The sequence below is a fragment of the Borostomias antarcticus genome (genome assembly GCF_949987555.1).
Source record: "Borostomias antarcticus genome assembly, chromosome: 1".
NCBI classification, from domain to species: Eukaryota; Metazoa; Chordata; class Actinopteri; order Stomiiformes; family Stomiidae; genus Borostomias; species Borostomias antarcticus.
Window position 1 is genome coordinate 50872223 of NC_140234.1, and position 23819 is coordinate 50896041.

A 23819-nucleotide genomic window follows, 5' to 3' on the forward strand; every position below is an offset into this window, starting at 1 on the left:
ACAGTTCATGATCCTTAAGACAGTGAAAGAGATATTGGTTATACTGTATATCTGAATTGTTACTTCATGCGCAGAGTGATTCAGCGCCACCTGTAGGTTTAATGTTTAGTAGCAGTTTCCAACTGTAACTGCTCCAAAAGATCCTTTTGTGTCCCGAAAATTAATATAATTTTATTCAAACCATCGTCTTAACATATAAGCCTAGTTTATTTATGTGTGTATGTGTGTGTGTGTCTGCACATATACATGGCGATTGAAGCAATGGCATGCTCAGTTGTCATGGCAAGCAAAATACTTTTGAATGCCTCTTGAAAGTTTTTTTTTTAGGCTATTATACTTATTATGTAATGTAATTTGTCATCTGTGATCTGTCGAATTGGGACAATTAGGGCTATGCCTCACAGGCAACAGGCAATGACTAGGCTAACTTGAATCACAAACTTTAAAGGCACAACAAGCTAACTTTCCTTGAAGAGCAGTAAATGCCCCACATGTTCTTATAGAAAAAAAATACTTTATTACATGATGTTTGAGATACTAATTCTCTGAGTATACACACTATACACCACTACCAAATACAGTACATAGGCCTAAGCTATCTATGATAATGATGCATGCAGAATGTTCCCCTCAATTTGAGCATTATTTTCTTTCAGAATCTTTTAAGTACATGACCGCTTTTCAGCCATATTGTCTAAGGTACAAAAAAATGAAATGTTTTGCATGTACAGAACGAACTGGAGACACTCGTCATTTACCTAAGCAGCCTACAAAAGGTTGCATACTTTCCTTTCCTTCCACATAAGTCCCTATAGTAATGAGGCAAATACATACTGTACTTCACATGCAGTAATGTCCATGCAGTAATGTCTCTCCTTCTTCCAAATGGCATATGACCGTAAAAAAAAAGAAGCTGTCCACATACTGCACATTGATATTCAATGACTTACAGTGAAGTTCCAGTTTCCATGAACAGAACATTATAAATGCTCTTCAGATGAGGCCTCTTAAAAGAGTTTTCTGAGAAAAACAGTGTCTTTGTCCCTTTAACTATATGGCTCACTATGAAGCACAGATTATTTTCTCTCTTTTGATTTTGTCTCAGAATTGATGGCAACATTTGTATTTTTTTGTACTTACATCGACGTTAGACAATATCTGAACATTAAACAATACCAACATCTCAACACTAAACATCTGAACATGTTTACATCTTGTCTAATCCCAACAGACTTCATAACAACAGGACAACTAGAATAACATTAAAAAGAGGTATTATCTAACTGTGTAGATTTCTACGGTATGTCTGGCTGAATGTACAAAACAGTTATATGTGAATCACTGGATTATAACCTGTGGACCAGCCCAGTCCATCCATCAACTAAATTTCCCTTAAATCTCTGCTTTAGTGTGAAATCAATAGTCTGAACAAATACTGTCAGTTTTGTCACACACATTCACATTCAAAATTATAGTACATTTACAGTACAGTGTCAGGCACAAACAACTTCACATATGAAACAAAATTTCTCATTGTATGGTAACAACTTCCAATAGTCTTTCTTAGTGATTGTCCACCCCATGCTAGTATATTTAACTGCTCTATCATGCAAGTGTTTGGAAGGTTCTGAGTGACGTACATGTACTGTAGGCAATCTACAATAAGACTGCCAACTTCACTGTTGTCCAACTCTCGGACCTTAAGCATTTTTTTGACCCATTACCATGTGGAATTCAAACTATTTTCTCTGAAACACAACAGAGTCCTCTTTCTGTCTTCCTTGTTATTATCTACCATGATGTCTAGACCCACTCAACTTCAACCTGTAGTCCTTTCCTGTCTTGACTCGCTTTCTATAAGTGCCAGATGGTTAGGTTGACCCAATGTGCCAATCCTGTATGAAGAAGAACCAGCCTGGATTATTTGCCATGCTGGGCCACCTTGCTTCGTCTCAGCCAGTCTCTCCAGGGGGACTGAGCCTTCTCCTGCCCAGCCTCAGAGGCCCAGGATGGGGAGGAGGAGGGCCGGTGGGCCCTGGTGGAGGACATGCTGGGCCTCCGGAAGAAGGACATGGGGTTGGAGGGGGGTTTCCTCTGGACCTGCTCTGACTGATGCTGGGTCCTCAGCTGCTGGTTGATGATGATCTGGATATCATCCTGAGGGAAAAAACAGCAGATCATCATGAACCTTTTAGTAGGTTTTAATACATTTAAAATGCAATATTGTGTTATTTAATTATCAAATTACCTAATGAGATTATTATTATAGGCTGGCATGAGATTAAAAAAGCAAGGCAGTTCTTGTCAAGTCAACGTTCCGATTGATTTATTGAAATCTGGTGAACATACTGCACTACCTCATATGACCACTAGAGGGAAGCAGGCCACCAAGCAGATGGCCTGGCTGGCGACATGACTCAGCAGTAGAGGGGTATCCAGGCCATCTATCAATTAGATTTACCCAAAATGACAGGGCTTTAAAGATCTAGTCCCCGACCAAGTAAGGACATTAGTAGGACACAGGACTAAGTGAGAGAGCAGTTTCCCTGTACTGTTACGTGTCACTGGAGAGAGACTGTCTGGAGACACCCACCTGCCAGGCCTCCAGTTCCTGAGACAGCTCTAGTTTGCGCTGGATGGCCTCCAGGAGCTGGTTGTTCAGACACATCATGTCATTCTTACTCCGCACCAACTCTGCCTCCATCAAGTTCTTTCTAGTGACCAAACAAAGGACAAAATCCAGGTTTCAACAACAGTATTCAACAACCTCTAAGATATATTCCTTCATAATAACTCCACCATATGGCAAATACATTACATTTGTGTCTTTAGGCCTACATCTGTATCATACAGCATAACACTTTGTATAATATGTATAATCAAATCTGTTTAACATGACATGAAAGATGGGACATAAGAAAATTACACATCCACCCTCCGTCTACTATCGTTGTACCTTCCATCTATGGCTTGAAGTATAGGACTACATATGTAAATGAGGCGCACTGACTTTGCTATGGCTTCATCTCGGTCCCTGATGGCTTGCTGGGCCATTCCTTCTCCTCTGTTCTCCAGCTGGAGCCTCAACTTAGCGTTTTCCTCTTGGAGTCGGGAATTCTGTTTGGCAGAAGAGTTTGATGGTTAACACGGTGTTTACATGGTCTCTGAGTTGCCTGAGTGTTAATGTCATATATTACGTCTTTTATTTTGAGCTTATCGTCAGAACATGCAGCATTTCCACAGAAACATGGGGACAAATAATTATATAAACACACATGAAATACAGCATAACTGATAAATAGCTTGAATGTTGAATACTATTGCAATCCTGCAGGATCTTTATGACCACCAGGTGGGGCACAAAGCACACTTCCTGAGGTGAGCCAACTTTTGTGGCTGTGGCTTTGGTGTCTGTTTTGTTATGTAGACTGACATATGCTGTGAGACTTGCACAACCAAACTCGGTAGTATTTAGCTTTCTGCAAATACAAAGTATTTATGAAATTCTATAAAGCTCACAAACATTGATTAAGGAAAAAGAGGGATAAAACAGGCATTGCAATGTAATAAGACAGGACCAAGTAAGGCCAAAATACCATGTCATAATACTACGACGGAAGTAAACTTTACAGAGGATATATGACTAAATATCAGGCCTTGCTGTAGAACGGGAGCAGAGGTCAACACTGACACAACCAGTGCCTCTACTACCCCATCCGCTCCTGCACGAGTGACACGGTTCGGTCAGCAGGGCCTCACTGTTACCTGATCCAGCAGCTCCTGCATTGTGATCGGCTTCCCACACGGATTGCTCGTCACGCTGACAAAGGCTGGATTCAGCCCCTGGACAACACAAATGTTAACAGAGAGATCAAGTGTCACCCGTGCGCTCTATGGAGATTTACATCTACAGGAGAGTTTCCTATTTGTATGGGGGGAAGGGAGGGGGGGGCAGTCCAATGATACACTCAGGTTACAGGTCTGAATGGTGTATAAATGCCAAGGGCTACTGTTCAATCACCTGGCTGTTTGTGTTCACTCATAGACGGTTAATGTTTGTGCTTCATGTGAAAACACTACATCTCACAATAATGGTCATTATTATTCAAGGACAGTTTCGGAATTTAGCATTATAAGCCATGTTATAAGGTTATTTACGATTATATACAAAGGCCGATATCAAACTTTCGTCAAAGGGGGAACTCTCGAGATATAGCTCATCGCTGCTAATCCATTCAATGGATCCACAGGTGCATAGACAAAATCCCTCAAAAACACCATAAACTTGTTTTCAAAGACAGGAAACTCACTCTGTTTGCCAATGTTCTGGCAAAATAAATCACCAAAGTATACTTCCGATCGGATTTTATTGATCATATTATCCATATTATCCACTGATTTCTATTGACAACAAAGCCAGAGATGTTAAGATTCATCCGCGTCCCATATTTGTTTTGACCAACAAACACTTCTACTTAACACTATAAATGAAATACCAGCTACAAAGCAATCCTAGGCTTCTCGACTTGTTCTTGTTGTTGTGTAGCCCTGTGACCCGGACGTGGCTCTTCTTCTTCTACGGTAGCCTCCAAACTCAGTCAAGACCTCCCAAAGTTCAAGCGGAGTTTACAAACGTATCTACTGTGAGTGAAAATAGTTATATGCTAAATAATAAATAAAACCCAATCGGAAGTATACTTTGTGGCAATTTTTTGTAAGAACACTGGACACCAGTGACCACTGAGTGAATTTCCTGTCTATGAAAACAAGAGTTTATGGTGTTTTTGAGGGATTTTGTCTATGCACCTATGGATCCATTGTGTTAGCAGTGACGCGCTATATCTCGATAGTGCACCGTTTGGATGAAACTTTGATATTGGCCGTTGTATATGATTGTAAATAACCGTTTAACATGGCTTATAACGCTCAATTCCTGTCCTTTAAGACATAAAAGTAAGTTCAGGAAATCAGGTGTGGCAATATCATGTGATTAATCTTTTCTGTCTGTTCTGTGATGGCTCAGATTGGGAGACACTGTTGTTTTGACAGTTATTATAGCTATTGTTCAAGATAGAGGTAACACCTCCTATGACTTTGACCTGTAAATCATTCTCCTGTGCCTCATCTCTTGCAGTCACTATACACAGCTGCTGTATCTATGACTACCTGGAATATGGCATGTGAGATGTTAACAACAGCTCTAAGAAAAGCCTACATAGAAGCCTGAACTACTGGCCCTGCCATGACACGTAGTTGAAATTAGATTCAATAGACTCTGAAAAGCAAGGTAGAGTTCTTTTCGGTTTCCCCCCAGAGAACATTGGTGAATTGAATGTGGTTGGCCTTTTGTTGGCACAGTTCTGTGACTACGCCTCACCTGAGGGCAGTGGATGTGAGCCAGGTTTTGAGCCACGCCTTTCAGCTGGATAAGCATGGCCTGCAGGTCCTCCTCCTGACCCATGGCCTTTGGCCTCTCTGGGTGCATCACTTCCTGGGTCAGGGGCAGCAGTAGCCCCAGGATGCATGACAGGTCCTGGGTCATCTATGTATGGGAGAGGAGAGGGTGAAGTCATTTAATACAGATTTCAGGTATCCGTTTACACTCCACTCAGAGACAGTTCTATTCAAAATAGTTTTAGTTTAGTTTTAGTTTGCTTTTATGTTTAAACTGTTAAAATGGAGATGCCATGCTCAACTCGTATTACCTTGAAAAATACTTACAGAGTCATAGGTACATCTTAATAATGGATTTTTTCATTAAAAGCATTTAAGCTTTTAAGTATTTTTAAGTATTTTCTGTGGGTGTGGGTATTCCTTTTGAATGTTTTATTAAGACTACAATTAAATGAAAGATGAGATTATGATAAAACATTAAGCGATTACTAGGTCAGGTTTATTTTCAGAGCACAATGAGTATAGCTGCAAGACTGGATCTTATGTTCAGCCCTTGACTATTTTGTGTGTCAAGTTTCAAGACGTAAAAGGAAATGAGGGTTAAAGGATATCAAAAACTAGGTGAACCATTTTTTCTTCAACTTGACACATTTCCTCAAGACAATGACAAGCGTCATAAGTGACATCAGGTGACATGAGCAACTCAGTAAGGGTGTTTCTCTCTCTCTCTCACACTCACACTCACACTCACACTCACACTCACACTCACACTCACACACACACACACACACACACACACACACACACACACACACACACACACACACACACACACCTCATTACCATATCTGCTTCTTTAGATAACAAGGGACCATTAATTGTATTCAAAACTGTAATATATATTTATGTCTACAGGAACACAGATTAATGTGTTGGACGTTTAACTTATCTTGTTATCAACTGTCAATTGTTTACATTGTTGTGAATGCATGCACTGAGTTAGAGGTCCGAACATTCTACTAACATAGTTTCAATAAACAGGAAATGTTGTGAATGACTCACGGGAGCTATAATTCATCACCCTTTCCTGGAACAAAACAAGCAGAAATAAGGGCAGTGAGGATGTGAGATATTCCGTTTCTATCTCCTATTGTGCTCATAAAATGATTGGTCTAAACTACATTTGCAGTTCACTAGCCTGTGACAAAGCCCCTGCTAACAAATGTTTCCTTGTGGTTTGGTCTCTTTGAAGACAGGACATAGACACACATTACAGTTGAGGAGTGTTCCAGTGCGAAAGTGCTGTCACGCCTCGTCATACAGAACTTGTACAGGATGTTCCGTTGCTAAGTATCAGTCTTCCTTTTCTTCCAGCTAGCTGTACTGTGTGGGACTTAGATAACAGTTAGGTGGCCCTCAAAATTTGACCTCAAACATTTGTTGCATTCATATCTCATACACAGCATCTCTGTATATAAAGATATATTTCTAATTTCCATGTTTTAAACTTCGGAAAGTGCATAACCCACTACCTCTTCTCTATTTTCCAACAAGTTGGAAATGTGTCTTTGGTCTCATCACAGGGTACAATAAGAGAACATAAAAAGCACCATACTCGCTCGCATTCCTAATACACAGACAAGTATAAATTACAGGCAGAAGCACAGTACATACAGTAGAGCATATATCCGTTAGCTAGCATTACTGAAGAGTCTGGTCGCACCAGGGACCTCTTATGTATGTTCCTCTTTGCCGCGGGCATGCTAAAGCGCTGACCAGAGAGGGACTGATTTGTACAGGGTGTCCATTTGCTTCTGCGGTCATCCTATTAACATGTCAGCTGCATTCAATATCCTAGACAATTGAACCGTGCTCCTTGCATTGAGATTGCTAAAGCATACTGTGATGTTAAAAACAAGGATGCTCTCTCAACAAGGCTTAGAGCCAGGATATCTCTAAGATATGGCTAACCCCTCAAGCTTCCGAATTAAAAACATTCTCTGACTGGCTTACAATCAGTGTTATCAACGGGCTCAACTTGTCGATATATATCCCTAAATATTTAATGCATTGCACAATTTCAACAGGCTGGTCAGAGAGAGAGAGAGAGAGAGAGAGAGAGAGAGAAAGAGAGAGAGAGAGAGAGAGAGAGAGAGAGGTGAAGGAAGGTCACCATTATTAATCATGTGTTCCCTGGGTTTTCTCCATGTTGATTAGCAAGGCACTTGACTGACCTGCACCAGTCCTGAACAACAGACCTGATCAAAGTAAGAGCGATCATTCCCTACCTGGTCTTTATAAAACAGACCAACAAGGGCCATGTTATCTGCATACTTGAACAAATGTAGTGTTGCCCTGCAATTTCATTTTGTTGGTATAACATTATATCCATATGGCTTGACCAGCTGAGCGTGTGTAGTTTATTAGTTTGACAAGGTAAAAAATACACCAAGGAGTGTTGTGTGTGACAACAATCATCGAGGATGAACACAAAGTTAAAAACTGATTTCCAATGTGGTCCTCTCACATACAGATTGCACAACAAGTTGGCAGTGTATGATTAAACTGACAGCATTCAAGACAAAGGAGAGCGTGGTGGATTCCAGGGAGAAGAAGGCCCCACTTTCTCCAGTCTGCATCAGTGGGAGTGATGCGGAGATCATCAAGTCCTTTAAGTACCTGCATCCATCTGGACTACAAACTGGAATGGTCCACCAACACCAAGGCCATCTATAAGAAGGGCCTGAGCCAGCTTTTCTTTCTGAGAAGGCTTCAATGTCTGCTGACTTTGAACTGTTCATGGACTAACTTGCTTATATCATTGCTTTGCTCTTTCACTCTGCTCCTTGCACTATCAGAGCACTTGAATGTGTCTGAATGCTGAGTATATCTGGACTGCTATTGGACTTGGACATGCCTTTTTATTTCTTTATTGTTCTGGTCACTTTGCACTTTGCACACTGTAGTATTTGAATTGTTATTTGATTATGAGTGTTTGATTATTTGTGTTTATATACCTGTTGTCATCTGTGGTTTCATGTATCTGGCTGCTATAACGATTCATTTTCTAACCGGGGATTAATAAAGTCACCTATCTATCTATAGCTGTCTTTCCACTGTCGGGCCGAACGGTTCTGAGCACGCAGGGTAACGGTTCTGACAGTCTTTCCACCTGGAAACGGTTGGGTCCGTTCCCAGCACGATTCCCAAGGCACGGTTAGACAACCGTTCTCAGTGAAGCAGAACCATTCGAGCAAGTATTCACTGTTTGGTTGCACTTCACGTCAGTCTCTTGTCTCTAGTCTACCCTGTTGCGGAGCCTTGCTAGCTGCTGATAGCCTGTGTAATATAATGTTACTGTAGCCTAACTTAACTTGTTTCAATCACAAGAAAGCACAATCAACAGTTTTACTTTTTGTAGTTAGTGTGTAACGTTAGTTGTTACCTACTTTGATTTGTGTCGTCCTCCTGTGCCTATTATATTCTGCCAACAAGGACTTCCTCTCTCTTTCTCTGTCTAATTTTTTCAACACCATCACGTACGTACGTACGGTTTGTGCGCTCGCTCACGTAGGCACATAAAAAGAAAAAACATAAATAGTCCAAAATAAACCAAATCCTCCTCCATAATGTTAGTGGCCCGACAATGGAAAGACAGATGGTAACGGTTCTCACGAGTCCAGGACAGAACGGAGCCGAACGAAACTGCCTAGTAACCGTTCGGCCCGACAGTGGAAAGACAGCTTATATCTATATCTATCTATATTGAGAATAACAACAGTGATAAACGGTCAGTGGCTAGTTGCAAAACTAGAATGGAGAAGTAAGACGCCTCCTTCCCTCCACTAGTCTGGGGGTCCACCTTGGGCAAGTGGTAGTACCCCCTAGCCCCCCTACCTGGGGTTACAGGCAAAAACCCTGATGACAAAACAACCTAAAGGAAGAGAGACCCGGCCCGGAGGAAGCCCGGGGCCCTTGTCTGGAGCCAGGCCCAGACGGAGGGCCCGCCTGCGAGCGCCTGGTGGCCGGGCTTACCACGGAGCCCGGCCGGGCCCAGCCCGAATAAGCAACGTGGAAGCACCATCTCCTCCTCCATCGTCCCGTGGACCCACCACCCGCGGGAGGAATTGTCGGGGTCGGGTGCGCTGCCAACTAGGTGGCGGTGAAGGCGGGGGGCACCGACAGACCGGACCCGGGCGGCAAAGGCTGGCTCTGGGGACATGGAACGTGACCTCGCTGGGGGGGAAGGAGCCGGAGCTTGTGAGGGAGGTGGAGCGATACCAATTACACCTGGTGGGGATAACCTCCACGCACAGCACCGGCACCGGAACCAAACTCCTGGATAGGGGTTGGACCCTGTTCTTCTCCGGAGTTGCTCACGGTATGAGGCGTAAGGCAGGTGTGGCTATACTAGCTAGCCCCCAGCTGAGCGCCTCTGTGCTGGAGTTCACCCCAGTGGATGAGAGGGTCGCCTCCCTGCGCCTTAGGACTGTGGGGGGGGGACTCTGACTGTGGTTTGTGCTTATGCACCGAACAGCAGTTCAGAGTACTCGGCCTTCCTGCAGACCCTGAGTGGAGTCCTTTTGGGGGCTCCTGCAGGGGACTCCACTGTCCTACTGGGGGACTTCAATGCACACGTAGGCAATGATGGAGAAACTTGGAGGGGCGTGATTGGGAGGCATGGCCACCACGATCTGAACCCGAGTGGTGTTTTGTTGTTGGACTTCTGTGCTAGTCACGGTTTGGCCATAACAAACACCATGTTCGAACACAAGGATGCCCACAAGTACACCTGGCATCAGAACACCTTAGGCCGAAGGTCGATGATCGATTTCGTTATCGTATCATCTGATCTGAGGCCATGCGTTTTGGACACTCAGGTAAAGAGAGGGGCAGAGCTGTCCACTGATCACCATCTGGTGGTGAGCTGGTTTCGATGGCGGGGGAAACTTCTGGACAGACCTGGAAAACCCAAGCGTGTAGTGAGGGTGAACTGGGAACGTCTGGAGGAAGAGCCTGTCCGGAGAGATTTCAATTGCCACCTCTGGCGGAGCTTCTCAGGCATCCCTGTGGAGGTTGGGGACATCGAGCATGAGTGGTCGGTGTTCAAAGCCTCCATTGCTGAAGCTGCGGCTGGGAGCTGTGGCCTGAGGGCCATAGGTACCTCAAGGGGCGGTAACCCTCGGACACCGTGGTGGACAGCGGTGGTCAGGGAAGCCGTCCGACTGAAGAGGGAGGCCTTCCGGGATATGTTAGCCCGGGAGACCCCAGAAGCAGTTGCAGGGTATCGACTGGCCCGGAGGGCTGCGGCTTCGGCCGTGACCAAGACAAAGCAGCGGGTGTGGGAGGAGTTCGGAGAAACCATGGAGAAGGACTTTCGGTTGGCACCAAAGTGTTTCTGGAAGACCATCAGACACCTCAGGAAGGGAAAGAGGGGGGCCATCCAAGCTGTATACAGCAAGGAGGGGACACTGCTGAGCTCAACTGAGGAGGTTGTTGAGCGTTGGAAGGAGCACTTTGAGGAACTCCTGAACCCGACTAATCCACCCTCTACGATCGAGGCAGAGCCGGAAGATGATGGGGGGTGGTCAATTTCCTTGGAGGAGGTCACTGAGGTAGTCAAACAACTCCACAGTGGCAGAGCCCCAGGGACTGATGAGATCCGTCCAGAAATGCTGAAGGCGCTGGGTGTAGAGGGGCTGTCTTGGTTGACACGCCTCTGTAACATTGCGTGGAAGTCTGGGTCAGTGCCGAAGGAGTGGCAGACTGGGGTGGTGGTCCCAATATTCAAAAAAGGGGACCAGAGGGTGTGTGCGAACTATAGAGGCATCACATTACTCAGCCTCCCAGGGAAAGTTTACTCCAAGGTTCTGGAAAGGAGGGTCCGGCCGATAGTCGAACCTCAGATCGAAGAGGAACAATGCGGATTTCGTCCTGGTCGTGGAACTACCGACCAGCTCTTCACTCTCGCAAGGATCTTGGAGGGGGCTTGGGAGTTTGCCCAACCTGTCTACATGTGTTTTGTGGACTTGGAGAAGGCTTACGACCGGGTCCCTCGAGAGGTCTTGTGGAGGGTTATGCGGGAGTATGGGGTGAAGGGGTCCCTACTTGGGGCCATCCAATCCCTGTACACCCAGAGCGAGAGCTGTGTCCGGGTCCTCGGCAGTAAGTCGTCTTCCTTTCCGGTGGGGGTTGGCCTCCGCCAGGGCTGCGCTTTGTCACCAATCCTGTTTGTGATTTTCATGGACAGGATATCGAGGCGTAGCCGTGGGGAGGTGGGTTTGCAGTTCGGTGAGCTGGGGATCACGTCGCTGCTTTTTGCAGATGATGTGGTCCTGATGGCATCAGCTGCCTGCGACCTCCAGCACTCTCTGGATAGGTTCGCAACTGAGTGTGAAGCGGCTGGGATGAGAATAAGCACTTCTAAATCTGAGGCCATGGTTCTCAGCAGGAAACCAGTGGCCTGTCCGCTCCGAGTAGGAAATGAGTCCTTACCCCAAGTGAAGGAGTTCAAGTATCTGGGGGTCTTGTTCACGAGTGAGGGAACCATGGAGAGGGAGTTTGGCCGGAGAATCGGAGCAGCTGGTGCGGTTCTGCAGTCGCTTTACCGCACTGTTGTGACGAAAAGAGAGCTGAGCCAAAAGGCAAAGCTCTCGATCTACCGGTCTATCTTCGTCCCCACCCTCACCTATGGTCATGAAGGATGGGTCATGACCGAAAGAACGAGATCACGGATACAAGCGGCCGAAATGAGTTTTCTCCAGAGGGTGGCTGGGGTCTCCCTGAGAGATCGGGTGAGAAGTTCAGTCATCCGGGAGAGACTCGGAGTAGAGCCGCTGCTCCTTTGCGTCGAAAGGAGCCAGTTGAGGTGGTTCGGGCATCTAGTGAGGATGCCTCCTGGGCGCCTCCCTAGGGAGGTGTTCCAGGCGTGTCCGGCTGGGAGGAGGCCGCGGGGTAGACCCAGGACTAGGTGGCGGGACTACATCTCCGCACTGGCCTGTGAGCGGCTAAAGATTCCCCAGGCAGAGCTGGTTGATGCTGCTAGGGAAAGGGATGTCTGGGGCCCCCTGCTGGAGCTGCTGCCTCCGCGACCCGACCCCGGATAAGCGGATGAAGATGGATGGATGGATGGAACAGTGATAAAACACAGCCCTGGGGTAGTTCCTGAAGACTATCTCACCCGAGAGCATTCCATTTAAATAAACCCTCTAGAGTGCAATAGGCCAACATTTTCCACATTTCCATACCTGTATGACTCAGTGTCATAGTATGGACCAAAACAAAATCGGACAGACCTGGATCTCAACGCACCTGCTAGTCACACTGCCAAAGAAAGTCAACAAAGTACTAAGGAGTTTGATGTTTGCTTACCTACAGTAATATGGTTCTAAATCAGACTATGTAAGCATGAGGAGTGTATTGTTTGGAAAATCAATATTTTTCACTCTTGAATAGCTAGAGATAACATCCTCTATACAGACCAATAGACTATAGTGTTCAAAATTCCCATGATGTCAAAAGGCTAGGATTCTGAAAACCGACACAAGTCATTTGAACTACTGGACTAGCTTTAAACCAGCCTCTGTCTTTTCAAATAAGTCAATATCTGTTCCTCATTGTGACCATGGCCTAATCCAATCCCAAACTCATTCCCCTTCTCTACGGTAGCTAATCAAAGGGCTGCAAATTGGCCCCTGTTGTGAGCAGACCTACTGTATGCCCTTTTCTGGATCCCCGCCCTTTTCTCTGACACAGTGCTCTGTCCTCTGTTCCGTGTTGATGCCAAGACCTAAGCATTCTACTTGGAGACAGTTTCCTGCTGATGACCTCAACCCAGAGCTGTATATATGAATATGGCTCATTCGCATTGAACTCATTTACATGAATGTTCTGTACTTTCCCAATGCTACACCCTGGGATGTGTGTCCTATCATCCAGTACTGTAAGTCTCTTACCTCTTCTCTACTGAGGCCCAGGCCTATAGTGTCCAGACTGGTCTCCAGTTCGGACAGCAGGGAGGCGTCTCCAGGGTTACGGCTGTCCGGTAGGGAGCGCTCCTCCTGTAGCTCCTCCACCTGGGTCTGCAGCTGCTGGGAGCGACCCTGCACCACCTCCACCTCCCTCCACGCGTCCGTAAGCTACACAGACAGGAAGGCAGATTGTCATGGTTTTAACTCTGGATTGCCGAATCTCCCGTCTGCACAACAAATTTACCTTTGGGTACAAATAAAAGGAACCTTGACCTTGACCTCTATCATCTAGGTAGAGAGAGAAATCCTGACATGCCAGATTCCAGCCTCCAGTCTCACATGAAACTCCACTACCGCACATGTGTGGAATCCAGCATGGCAAGTCGCAGTTATAGTAGTGCGTGCGTGCGTGTGTGTCCACCTGCTGACTCTGTTGCTGGTTGTGTTGGTCCTGCAGGGCCAGGCGTGTGTGTAGGGAAGCCAGGCTGACCCGCAGGTCAGCGTTCTCCTGACACACGCTGGCCAGCCGCTCCTCCAGTGCCTGCTCCTTCTGTGTGAGACGAACCACCTGGACAAACAGAGGTAAACACACAAAGATAAGTACTGTATATGCACACGGTAATATTCCACAATTTCTTTATTTTTTTTTAATGGAATTAACTGTTGGCAATAGACTCAATAGACACCTTAAAACACCTAATGAATCTCATAAAAGCATAAAATTGTCCCTTAGGTTATCCTTAAACATCCTAGATGGGGTGCCCAAACAGTAAGTGAGTTATTGACAATATTCAAAATGGACGCCTTAACTGTTGACAGGCAACCAAAACACACCTAAAGAATCAAATGAAAGCATAGAATTTGACATGCATGTCCTTTATGTGATGCTAAGACACTCTAAAAGGATTGCAGAAACAAATCTTAAACAAGAAAGAGTTATTGACAATATTCCAAATGGCCGCCAAACTGTTTGTATTTGACCTAAAATACACCTGTGGGCTGTTGAAGAAATCCCAAATGACTGTCGAAACAGCCCGCATTTTTTAATCATCAAGTTGATTGAAGTAGGCCTATGGTTTGTCTTTAAAAAAGTGACCTTTGCACACCTACTTATTTTTTACTCTGCATCTTCTGTTTTTTTGTGTTTTTTTTTTTAATGATATTTTTCATTATTTTTGCAATTAAACATTTCTCATCTTTTTGCACACAGGATCTTACTTATTTTGCACTTGTCTTCTTTTCATGTACACTTTGTTTTCTTGTTTCCAGTTTCCAGAACTAGCAAAAGTCGCACTAGGATAGCGTTAATGTTAATGGCTAATGTACAATAATGTTCAGTTTGTTTACTTTGATTCCACTAAAGTTAATCACCTGGCTCCAAACTATTATGGTTTTACATTGTTTTATTTCAAGAGTCTCAACTCTGCACACCACAAGCTGAGGCTTCATGTGCAGGAACTAGCTTAAGTTGCAGACTAGGTTAACGTTAATGTTAATGGCTAATGTACAATTATGTTCAGTTTGTTTACTTTGATTCCACTAAAGTTTTATTATTCTTAAAAAGTACCACCACTGCCATCAGTGTTGTTAGACAGTATCAGTCAGTGGCATCACCTGGCTTGTCTAATTCAGGGTTTCAGCAGAGAATACCCAAATGTATTTTTTTTGCTGTTTTTGCCAATTTTTTTTCTTTGATTGGGAGTAGTGGCATTAAAACAACCATAACTTTGTGTAGGAAGTTCGTATTGAGTCCAGGTTTTTTCTACATAGTGTACGGTACAACCGGAGGAAAATGGGCAATGTATGTTGGTTTGATTCAGTCTTTGAAATGAGTCTATTAGCCTAACGTTAACAGTTATATAACGTTAGCAGGTAACGTTATGAAAATCTGTGGTTCACTTTCTAATTTCCCCAAACATTGGTGGATCCAGTGATTTTGTCAATGTCCATCTTGATTTGTTTGATAATTGCCTACATTTTAAGTCAGTGAGGTATAGTAATTTGACATAGCTAGCTAGCTAATGTTAGCTAACCTAACAGTAGCTAACAGTAATGTTAGCTTGGCTTAGCCCCTGATGTTTCATACCAAGAAAAGCCCCTGGTGTCAGTGTTTACCACAGGTTCTGATTCTATTTTTTAACCAGGCTTCATCCATTGTTCGGATTTCTATCCCCGAAGTTATGTAAATTTGCACACTTTAGCTACACAATGCCTAATTTGCATATGTAAACATGTTTTCAGAAGAAGTGTAATGCAAAGAAATATGGCTCTAATGTATGTAAATCATTAGTAATGTTTCATAGTGATATCTATAAGTACAATTTTTTACCCTATTTTTACCCTTTCACCTGCAGTGAGTTATGCCCCAATAGAGGGCTTGATCTCTGGTCACATGAAGGTTTTCACAATATATAATTTATGGATAATCTTTCCTTGGGTCTTTTAAAAGTTTTTTGTAGCAATTATCTATACATGATATATAAAATATCATTCATAAAAGGTTTTATTTGGAACATCCTTTCATTTAGATTTTTTTAGCCTATATTTGGTGTTTTAAGCTGTTAGAAATGTATTGAAGACATGTCTCATGGGTTACTTTGGGTGAATATGTTAATATTAGTCTATTTACTATACATGTGAAAGTTATAATCAGCACAATCATTCAAACTGTCAGGATTATATAGCCTTTTAGCAATCAATCCTAGGGCTTTTCTGGCAGGCGTTTTGAATTTTCCACTAAAAACAGCCTTTAGTGGGTCAAATTTTTGGGCATCCCGTCCGGAATTGTAAGATACATCTTAAAGAGGGTGTATACCAAATTTGGTGCTTTTTTCCGCTGTGTAACGATTAGATCATTTTTCTGGGATAATCCCCCCTACTATAGTGTGTGTGTGTGTGTGTGTGTGTGTGTGTGTGTGTGTGTGTGTGTGTGTGTGTGTGTGTGTGTGTGTGTGTGTGTGTGTGTGTGTGTGTGTTAACGCTGCACAGGTGGCAAAGACAGACAGAGAGTGTGTATGTGTGTGTGTGCCTACCATACCTGCTCCCTCATGGCGCTGAGCAGCTCCTCGTCTTGTGGCCTGTTGTGGCCCCTCTGTCTGAGCTCCTGTTTCAGGGCCTGCAGCTCGCTGGTCATAACCCTCTCCACCTCCATGGCCTAGCCAGCACCAGACACAAACCAGACACACATACGAGACACATATGAGAGACAGGGGAGCCTAGGGACAGAGGCACCGGGCTTAGGGGAGATACCCTGAAATACCAAAAACATCAGTGAAACATAAGCTGCTTCTTATTACGGTGTCTGAGATGGGGTAAATGTCTGACCCAGTAAGACCCAAGATATGAGTACGTAAGAGAAATACGATACTTTTAGAGAAAGATCGTTATTGTGGATCTCTGAGGTTAATGTCCTTCCAGTATGTGTTTCTAATGCTGTGAACCTTGGTGCATTATGGGGGAGGGACTAAGATCTATAGATAAGAGTCAGTTGAATTCCCTTTGCCTCAAGCACATGATCTCATGTTTTCAAAAATAACAAGAAACATCTTTCTTTGGGAGCGTTGTTCCATTAGAGGGGACTTTCAGCAATTATTGACATATGCCTCCGGACAAAAATCTTTGTGGAAAGTGGGACAGGAATCTGTGGGGACCATGCCAGTTCTCCAGTCCCCTGGCCCTCTCCCGGACCCCTGGTCCTGAGTCAGCGGTTTGCCGTGCTCCTGTCAGCTTCCATCACACTCACACCACACAGGATGAAAGGACCAGGGCAGATGGAGCAGAGCATCTTGGTCTTGGCAGTGACATCATCATGCCACATTAGACAGAGAGCATTGAATGGAAATGGGGTACAGAGGAGGGCGATGAGGGTGTGTGTGTGTGTGTGTGTGTGTGTGTGTGTGTGTGTGTGTGTGTGTGTGTGTGTGTGTGTGTGTGTGTGTGTGTGTTGGGTGGGGTGCGCCAAGTGAACACTGATAGACGGGAACAAAACAAAGCATGCATACACTGTAGACCAGTGGGAGAGCCACACGCTTGCATTCATCAGTCACCCCCCACCACCCGCCAATATGCATCCTACCCACAATAGAACAAGCAACTCACTGGGGATCCAGAGTCAGGACGCTCTATTTGTTAGGGACACAAAACCAAACACGACTCCCCCCCTAACTGGCATAACATAGCCTTGGCCTTCCACTACTCAAACAGTGACACACGCAGCAGCTGAGTCCCCCAGCAGTGAGACGCTTTAGAGGCCCATCCAAAGCATAGTGTTCCCCTGGGACTGAGAGATCACCTCAAACACAGAAGGATTTTTATCTTTCTGTTCTCTGGGGGTGATTTATCTCTCCATGGCTTCCCTCTCTGAGTGGCGTGATGCCCCCGGGAGTCAGAGGTCAAATAGAGGCCTCCAATTGGATGTCTTATTTTACGTAAACAGAAAGGGATTTGACAGGTGTGAATGTCACGGTTGTGAAGCTACTTCCAGTTGGGCATATCCATGGAAAGTGATGGTGTTTGAAGCCAAGATGAAAGGTGGTCTTTCTTAAGTTAAAGTTCTGCTTACAGTCTCAGGATGATAGCATCGACTCAGAGAACCTGGATAGAGATTATCATATAAGTAATAGCTGTCAACTTTGGGGGAAGAAAACATTCAAAAACATAATTTGGCTCTGACACAATATTTGGTGTAGCTGAAGTGTACTGGACAAATAGATGATGAATGCTCTTTCCGCCATTGAATAATAACTATAAATTTAGCCTAGAATTGCGTCAATAGCGATGTTCATTTCCTTGTTTTGAGATAAACCTTTGGTGGATGAATAAACTATTTCCTTGGAAGCCTTTTCCTGTAAGAGAGATTGCCCAATATAAAGGTATACAGTATTCTTGCTACATGTGATGGATGTTTAAACCAAGCCCAAAAGTTTCCATCTTATCAAGGTTACTCACTTTCAAGTCAAGTGTTTCTTTTTCAACATCACATGAAAATATTAAATTTCCTTGACACTAGCAGGTGTGTGTAGAATTTAAAATTCACCCTCATTTCAATTAACAGATATTAATGCATGCTTGTTTTAACAAAATTTAACAGATTGGGGCAGTAGGTAGCCCAGGGATTAGAGCACCCGAACAGTAATTAAAAGGTCCCTGGTTCGAGACTGGGCCAGGCCACTTGATAAGCAATTTCCCATCAATCATTGCTCAGTTTGAGCTAGTGATATTTAGTGAGATGGTTTGTCTTTGCCAGCCCTTAGGAAAATCCTCATAGAATCTTTGTCAAGCATAAAAAGTGACACATTTACAAAGTAAAACACTCTTCAATCAACAAAAAAGTTAATGCTGGACTGTTGTCTCTGTGGCTGAAAAAATACTTTTGGTGGGAGGTGGGAAAAATGCTGACATGATGGCATCAACCAAAATACTGACACCATCTACCTGGAATTTCCCTTCTAACTCAATGAGTGTTTGAATAACATTCAATGTCAGTGTGAAATCCTATAAGTGACTGGCAGAGATGAACATTGTTTTTGCAGTCACATCCCCTTGCAACAGCAGGATGAACAGACACAGTTGACATACTCCAGGTCCCAAGAGATTTGAACTGACTACAGCTTTCCTGAGAGTCCAGACCAGATTTTTTTATGATTGTTAGTTTAATACCTGATGGCAAAAAGTGATGACGCTTTGCTCTCACACTCTTACACACCGACACCCTCCCACAGATTCCTGTCATGCTCTGGCTACACTCTGAGTTCCGCCCACCCAGCCCTACACAACAGGAGCACTTGCTTACAGGAGTAACGTACTACCATGTATGATCCCATCATGATTATATATACTGTACAGACCCCCTTTAAAGATTTAAACGTTCACTCAGAAAATGGGCCTTGTTGTGTAGCATATGGTAATACCTACATCAAGGTAATATGCAGATATTGTACATAGTACCAGATCAACATACAGTGGACTCTCCCAGATAAATCTCCCTCATAAAAACAGAGAGGACTATCCAAATTCTCTCTCACACACACACACACACACACACACACACACTCACCATGCCAGGCATTGGTGCACACCTGGGGAGAGGGGCACGACCCTGCACTACGTCCGGCAGGGAGACGTCTGCTACGTTACCGTTCACGCCAACCTTCTCCTCAAGAACTTCTGAAACTGTCTCCAACTGTTCTTTGACTTTTACAGTTAAACAAAGTCCAGAGTCACCCATGGTGGAAGCCAGCCAGCCAAATAAGCCAAGTTCTCCACTTCCTCCTCCTTCAGAGCTTAGATAGAGAGATAGCCCATCCAAATGGACCTTTTCCTGTGAACTCGGGGAAACTGTGAGTGATACAGACCCTCACATCTTCAGACCACACACAGGGGTGGTATGACCATTAAGGTTCCTCTATCTTGACTTGAGTCAGAAAGTGTTGAGCTGTTTTCCCTAAGACGCTAAGTCTGTGAGCTCAAGTTAGCCATTCAACTTCCAGACCTACGACAAAACAAGACGTCAAGCTACACAGGTGGCCAGTCATGTGTCTCAGTAACCAATGTTTATGTCACGATCCTGAGGCTGGGCAGAACTACTCCCTTCTGGTAGGCTGGCACTAGTAATCCACTCAAGTTTGTCTAGCCTAGCCCACAACAGTATGACTTCAGCCAATCAGTTTCTCCTGCTGAGCAGATAACAGACCATAAAATATGCAATTGATTTCGGTGGCAGATTTACAGGTTTAGTTGTGGTTTGCAACTACACAAGCATGTTCATTGCTAGATAGATATCTAAGCAGACAATGAAGTGAAAAGTAATTTAAGTCACATTAACTGACAAGGAGATCTCAAAAGTATAGCTCATACCCACATGGCTTACTGAGTGGAAAGACTTATCCTAGGGTTAGGGTTCAATTTTATTCTCTCCTACATTTCAGTGAAGAACAGTTTAATGAATAACATTTATAAACTGAAAATGCTTGCTAAAATCAAATGAATTTGTCATATTTTTGTTATTTGAATGAGTCGTTTTCTATCTGTGACTCAATGCACCATTCACATCATGTTCTGAGAAATATGGGGTCTTGATGAACTGCACGTATTCTTATCTGCCTTTTGATAATTGCTGCACCGCCATGGCACTTGTTTGTGCTACTGTATTAGTAATATGAAGGAGAAGAACTCTTCTGAGAGTTTGCATTAACTCTGTGTATCTCTCTCCATGCTGCATGTAGAATAAAGACAGTTTTATACATGAAGCCACAAAGAGTGAAGACTGACTTTTCTTCCACACACACAATAGGGAGGCAAATTAGATTAATGAAAATATCTCTTTAGAATACAGTCCCATTTTTATTTTAGAATTGACTTGACATGAATGGACTTGACCTGAAACACTGTCATTTCCATACCTTAGAACTTTGTTCAAATCAGGTTGTGGTACATTCCTTTCCACTTGTTTGCATAATGTTTACATTTAGTCTCAGTCTTTACTGAATAATTTGCCTGAGGCAGGCAAACGATTGTCACTTATATCACAACCTAGTATACTGACATCTTCCACCTTTTACTCTACTGCTGACGTAAGTCAATTTATTCAACGGTATACTCATTTTATCTACCTTTTATTGCTTATAGTACACTGTATCTGACTGGCCTTGTTCTGAGCAACACCTCCCTGCAGATCATTTGTACAGTACATTTAGTTTCAGTGAGCAGATTGGGTAACACACCCCAATCTTATCAGGTCTGGCTCCAGCCCAAGTGTTAGAAACAGGCCCTGAGGGTTTGTTTCACCAAGGCTTATGTGCTACAATCTGAGTTTTGCTTTACCTTTCTGTCTTAATCCAGTGTGCCTTTGGTAAGCAATCTTTTCACGTATCCCCTGATATAGACCAAATAACAAAAGAGAACCTGGCCATAATGAGTTGAATTCATGAATTCCCTTAGGAATGCATGACAAACATAAACTTTGGAAAGCTTATATTGTAGGTGGTAACTGGAGAATAGAAACAACAACTCCAAAATTAAAGATTTTCACACATTTTTGAAACCTATAAAGTTGAGGTGATTGACACATTAGACAATGGTCTCTGGTGTCCATAAGTAGCCTACACAATATTTGGGGTTAGGGTTGACAAAATGTTTGACAAAGTACATTCATTTAGGCATACTAATTCTGATGTTCAAAAATGTCAAACATGTAGATTAACTATTAATTTAACACTATGTGTGAGGGTATACTTCTGGTCAACAAGGACATACAATATTGTACATCACAACACTGTATATCTCAAAAGAGTGAAGGAGTCAAAGGGACTCACGGTACTGAGCTGCTCGCGGAGGCGCTGGGTGTTTTCTTGGTGCTCCTGCTGGGCCCGGTCCTTGTCCCTCTCTGTTTGGCTGAGGGCCTGGGTCAGCCGCTCCACCTGGGAGCTCAGCTCCCTCGCGTCCCTCTCCAGGTCGCCCACCTGGCTCTCCCACTGGGACTGGCAGCCCTCCAGCTTCAGCCTCAGGTCATGTCTGCCCTGCTCCAGGTCCTGTAGGGCAAGATAAACGCATACACACACACACACACACACACACACACACACACACACACACACACACACACACACACACACACACACACACACACACACACGTTCCATGAATGGCTGGCAATGTGGGCCCTGCCAATGGCACTAACAGACCTAACTCACAGAGAAATAATCATTGGCATGGCAAATTAATGATGATAACCAGATTAACCACTAGATCAACCTACACAGTAATTACTTGAACATAATCAAAAATTGCCAAAATGTGATATAGCTGAAGAATCAAGATAATGAGTACACCAAGCACCCACAATAAGATGATGGGCCATAATGTTGAAAAAGATACATGGGTTTGATACATCTCAGTTTGATGACCCGTTTATTTTATCTATTACCCTAATGTGGCCTTCACAAGAACAAGACTGTAGATCACTCCACACCCAGCAGTAAATGTGTCTCTACAAGATCTCCTACTGTGGATTAATCTATGAATGTCTTGACACTAGTTAGATCAATGTGAGTTACAGCCAACCAAGCATTACCATGAAGGCTCACATACTGTAAGTATGTGTGCAGTATAGCTTAGAGATATACAGTAAATTTGAATAGCTTGGTGATTTAACCATATTACTTCATATTGGATGGATAAATCAAGACGGACTGACCCAAGGGATTATTCCCATAAAACAAAGATATGGTCTCAAACAGTTGCAGGTTGAGACTTTTGTGTGACCACCATCCTAGCTTTAGAGGATAGGGGATTGGTGGGCACTACTTCAGCATCGAATGTGCTTTCAGAGGTGCTTGCTACATGGTCAAGCCTCATGAGGGTGCTACAAACTACGGATGTTGCAGGTGCATAATTTCCTAAAACTAAACTGTGCTCACTAGATATTTGATAAAACAATGTAACAGATGTGGCTCATTTTGTTCCTAAGATGGAGGGTGCTGAGGGTGGAGGGTACTAATGCAACACCACAACTCCTGGAAGGGAAAAAAGGGCCTATTGTCCTTAAATGGAGGGATTTTTTCCCCTGATACACCTCAGTTCTGTGCTGAGATCTGTCAAGAGAGAGATACCGTAGGAGTTGATCAGATGACACAAAAACAAAATAGATTTTTAGATATCAGAGAAAGAATTCACTGTGTGCAGTAGACTTATGACAAGCTGTCTTTAAAGTAATTGCTTATCTGGAGTCATCTTATGCTGGCTATGTTGGAACATATTTTAAGAAAATATGATATTCCTCTAATTCTATGATCTAGCCTATTCAAACTTAGTTTGGGCATGGTAAAAGAGAGTTTATCTAATGTATAATAGTGCTCACCTAGAGGAGTAGGTTATTGCTGCTGTGTTCGATATTTCAAATAAACCTAGGCAACTTGTTAACATTGATTATATGATTTAAAATTATCAGTCGGACATAGGCAGACGTAGCCTGCTTTAGATCGAAACATAATCCAGAAATACATTCAAACTTAATCTCACCTATCCTACTTAAATCTGCGGGTATTAGTTTCAGAATCTCGTCAGTTTTTTTTCAAGTAGCCTAGATAGGCTACTTTGAATGCTAGGCTACATTCCAATTCATACAGTGGTAGCCTACGTAAAAGTAGGGTGCCGCATAATTTCGCAAGTCAATACAGCAGCGGAGTTATCTTACCTCAACCTTGTCTGCATATTGTTCATGAAGTTTTTGGCTCTCTTCTTTTAACTGACGATTTTCCAAGAGCAATGCGTTTCCCAGCTGGGCTGCCAAAATAACCTCTTCCTCCTTTTGTTTCAAAGCAGCTAAAAGTTCATTGGGGTCTTGATAATTTGTTATTTCCTCCGCATCATAATCGAAGTAGAAATCATCCTCCAATTCCAAGTTCTTCGATTTAAACCCCCATTCACCAAGCCGATCCATAGCGTTTAATTTGAGGA

At 43.6% G+C, this 23819-nt stretch overlaps 1 protein-coding gene across 1 annotated transcript; it reads right to left on the reverse strand.

The window, feature by feature from the left end:
- Nucleotides 1–896: 896 nt before the first annotated feature.
- LOC311309568 (BICD family-like cargo adapter 1) lies at nt 897–23802 on the reverse strand (the record flags this gene model as incomplete). The annotated part of the gene is made up of 10 exons (XM_084438898.1): nt 897–2157; nt 2594–2714; nt 3011–3117; nt 3766–3843; nt 5378–5542; nt 13350–13532; nt 13786–13932; nt 16402–16518; nt 21677–21892; nt 23557–23802. 10 exons carry the CDS (start codon nt 23800–23802, stop codon nt 1921–1923), a joined length of 1617 nt encoding a protein of 538 aa, XP_084295024.1. The 3' UTR covers nt 897–1920.
- Nucleotides 23803–23819: the final 17 nt, after the last annotated feature.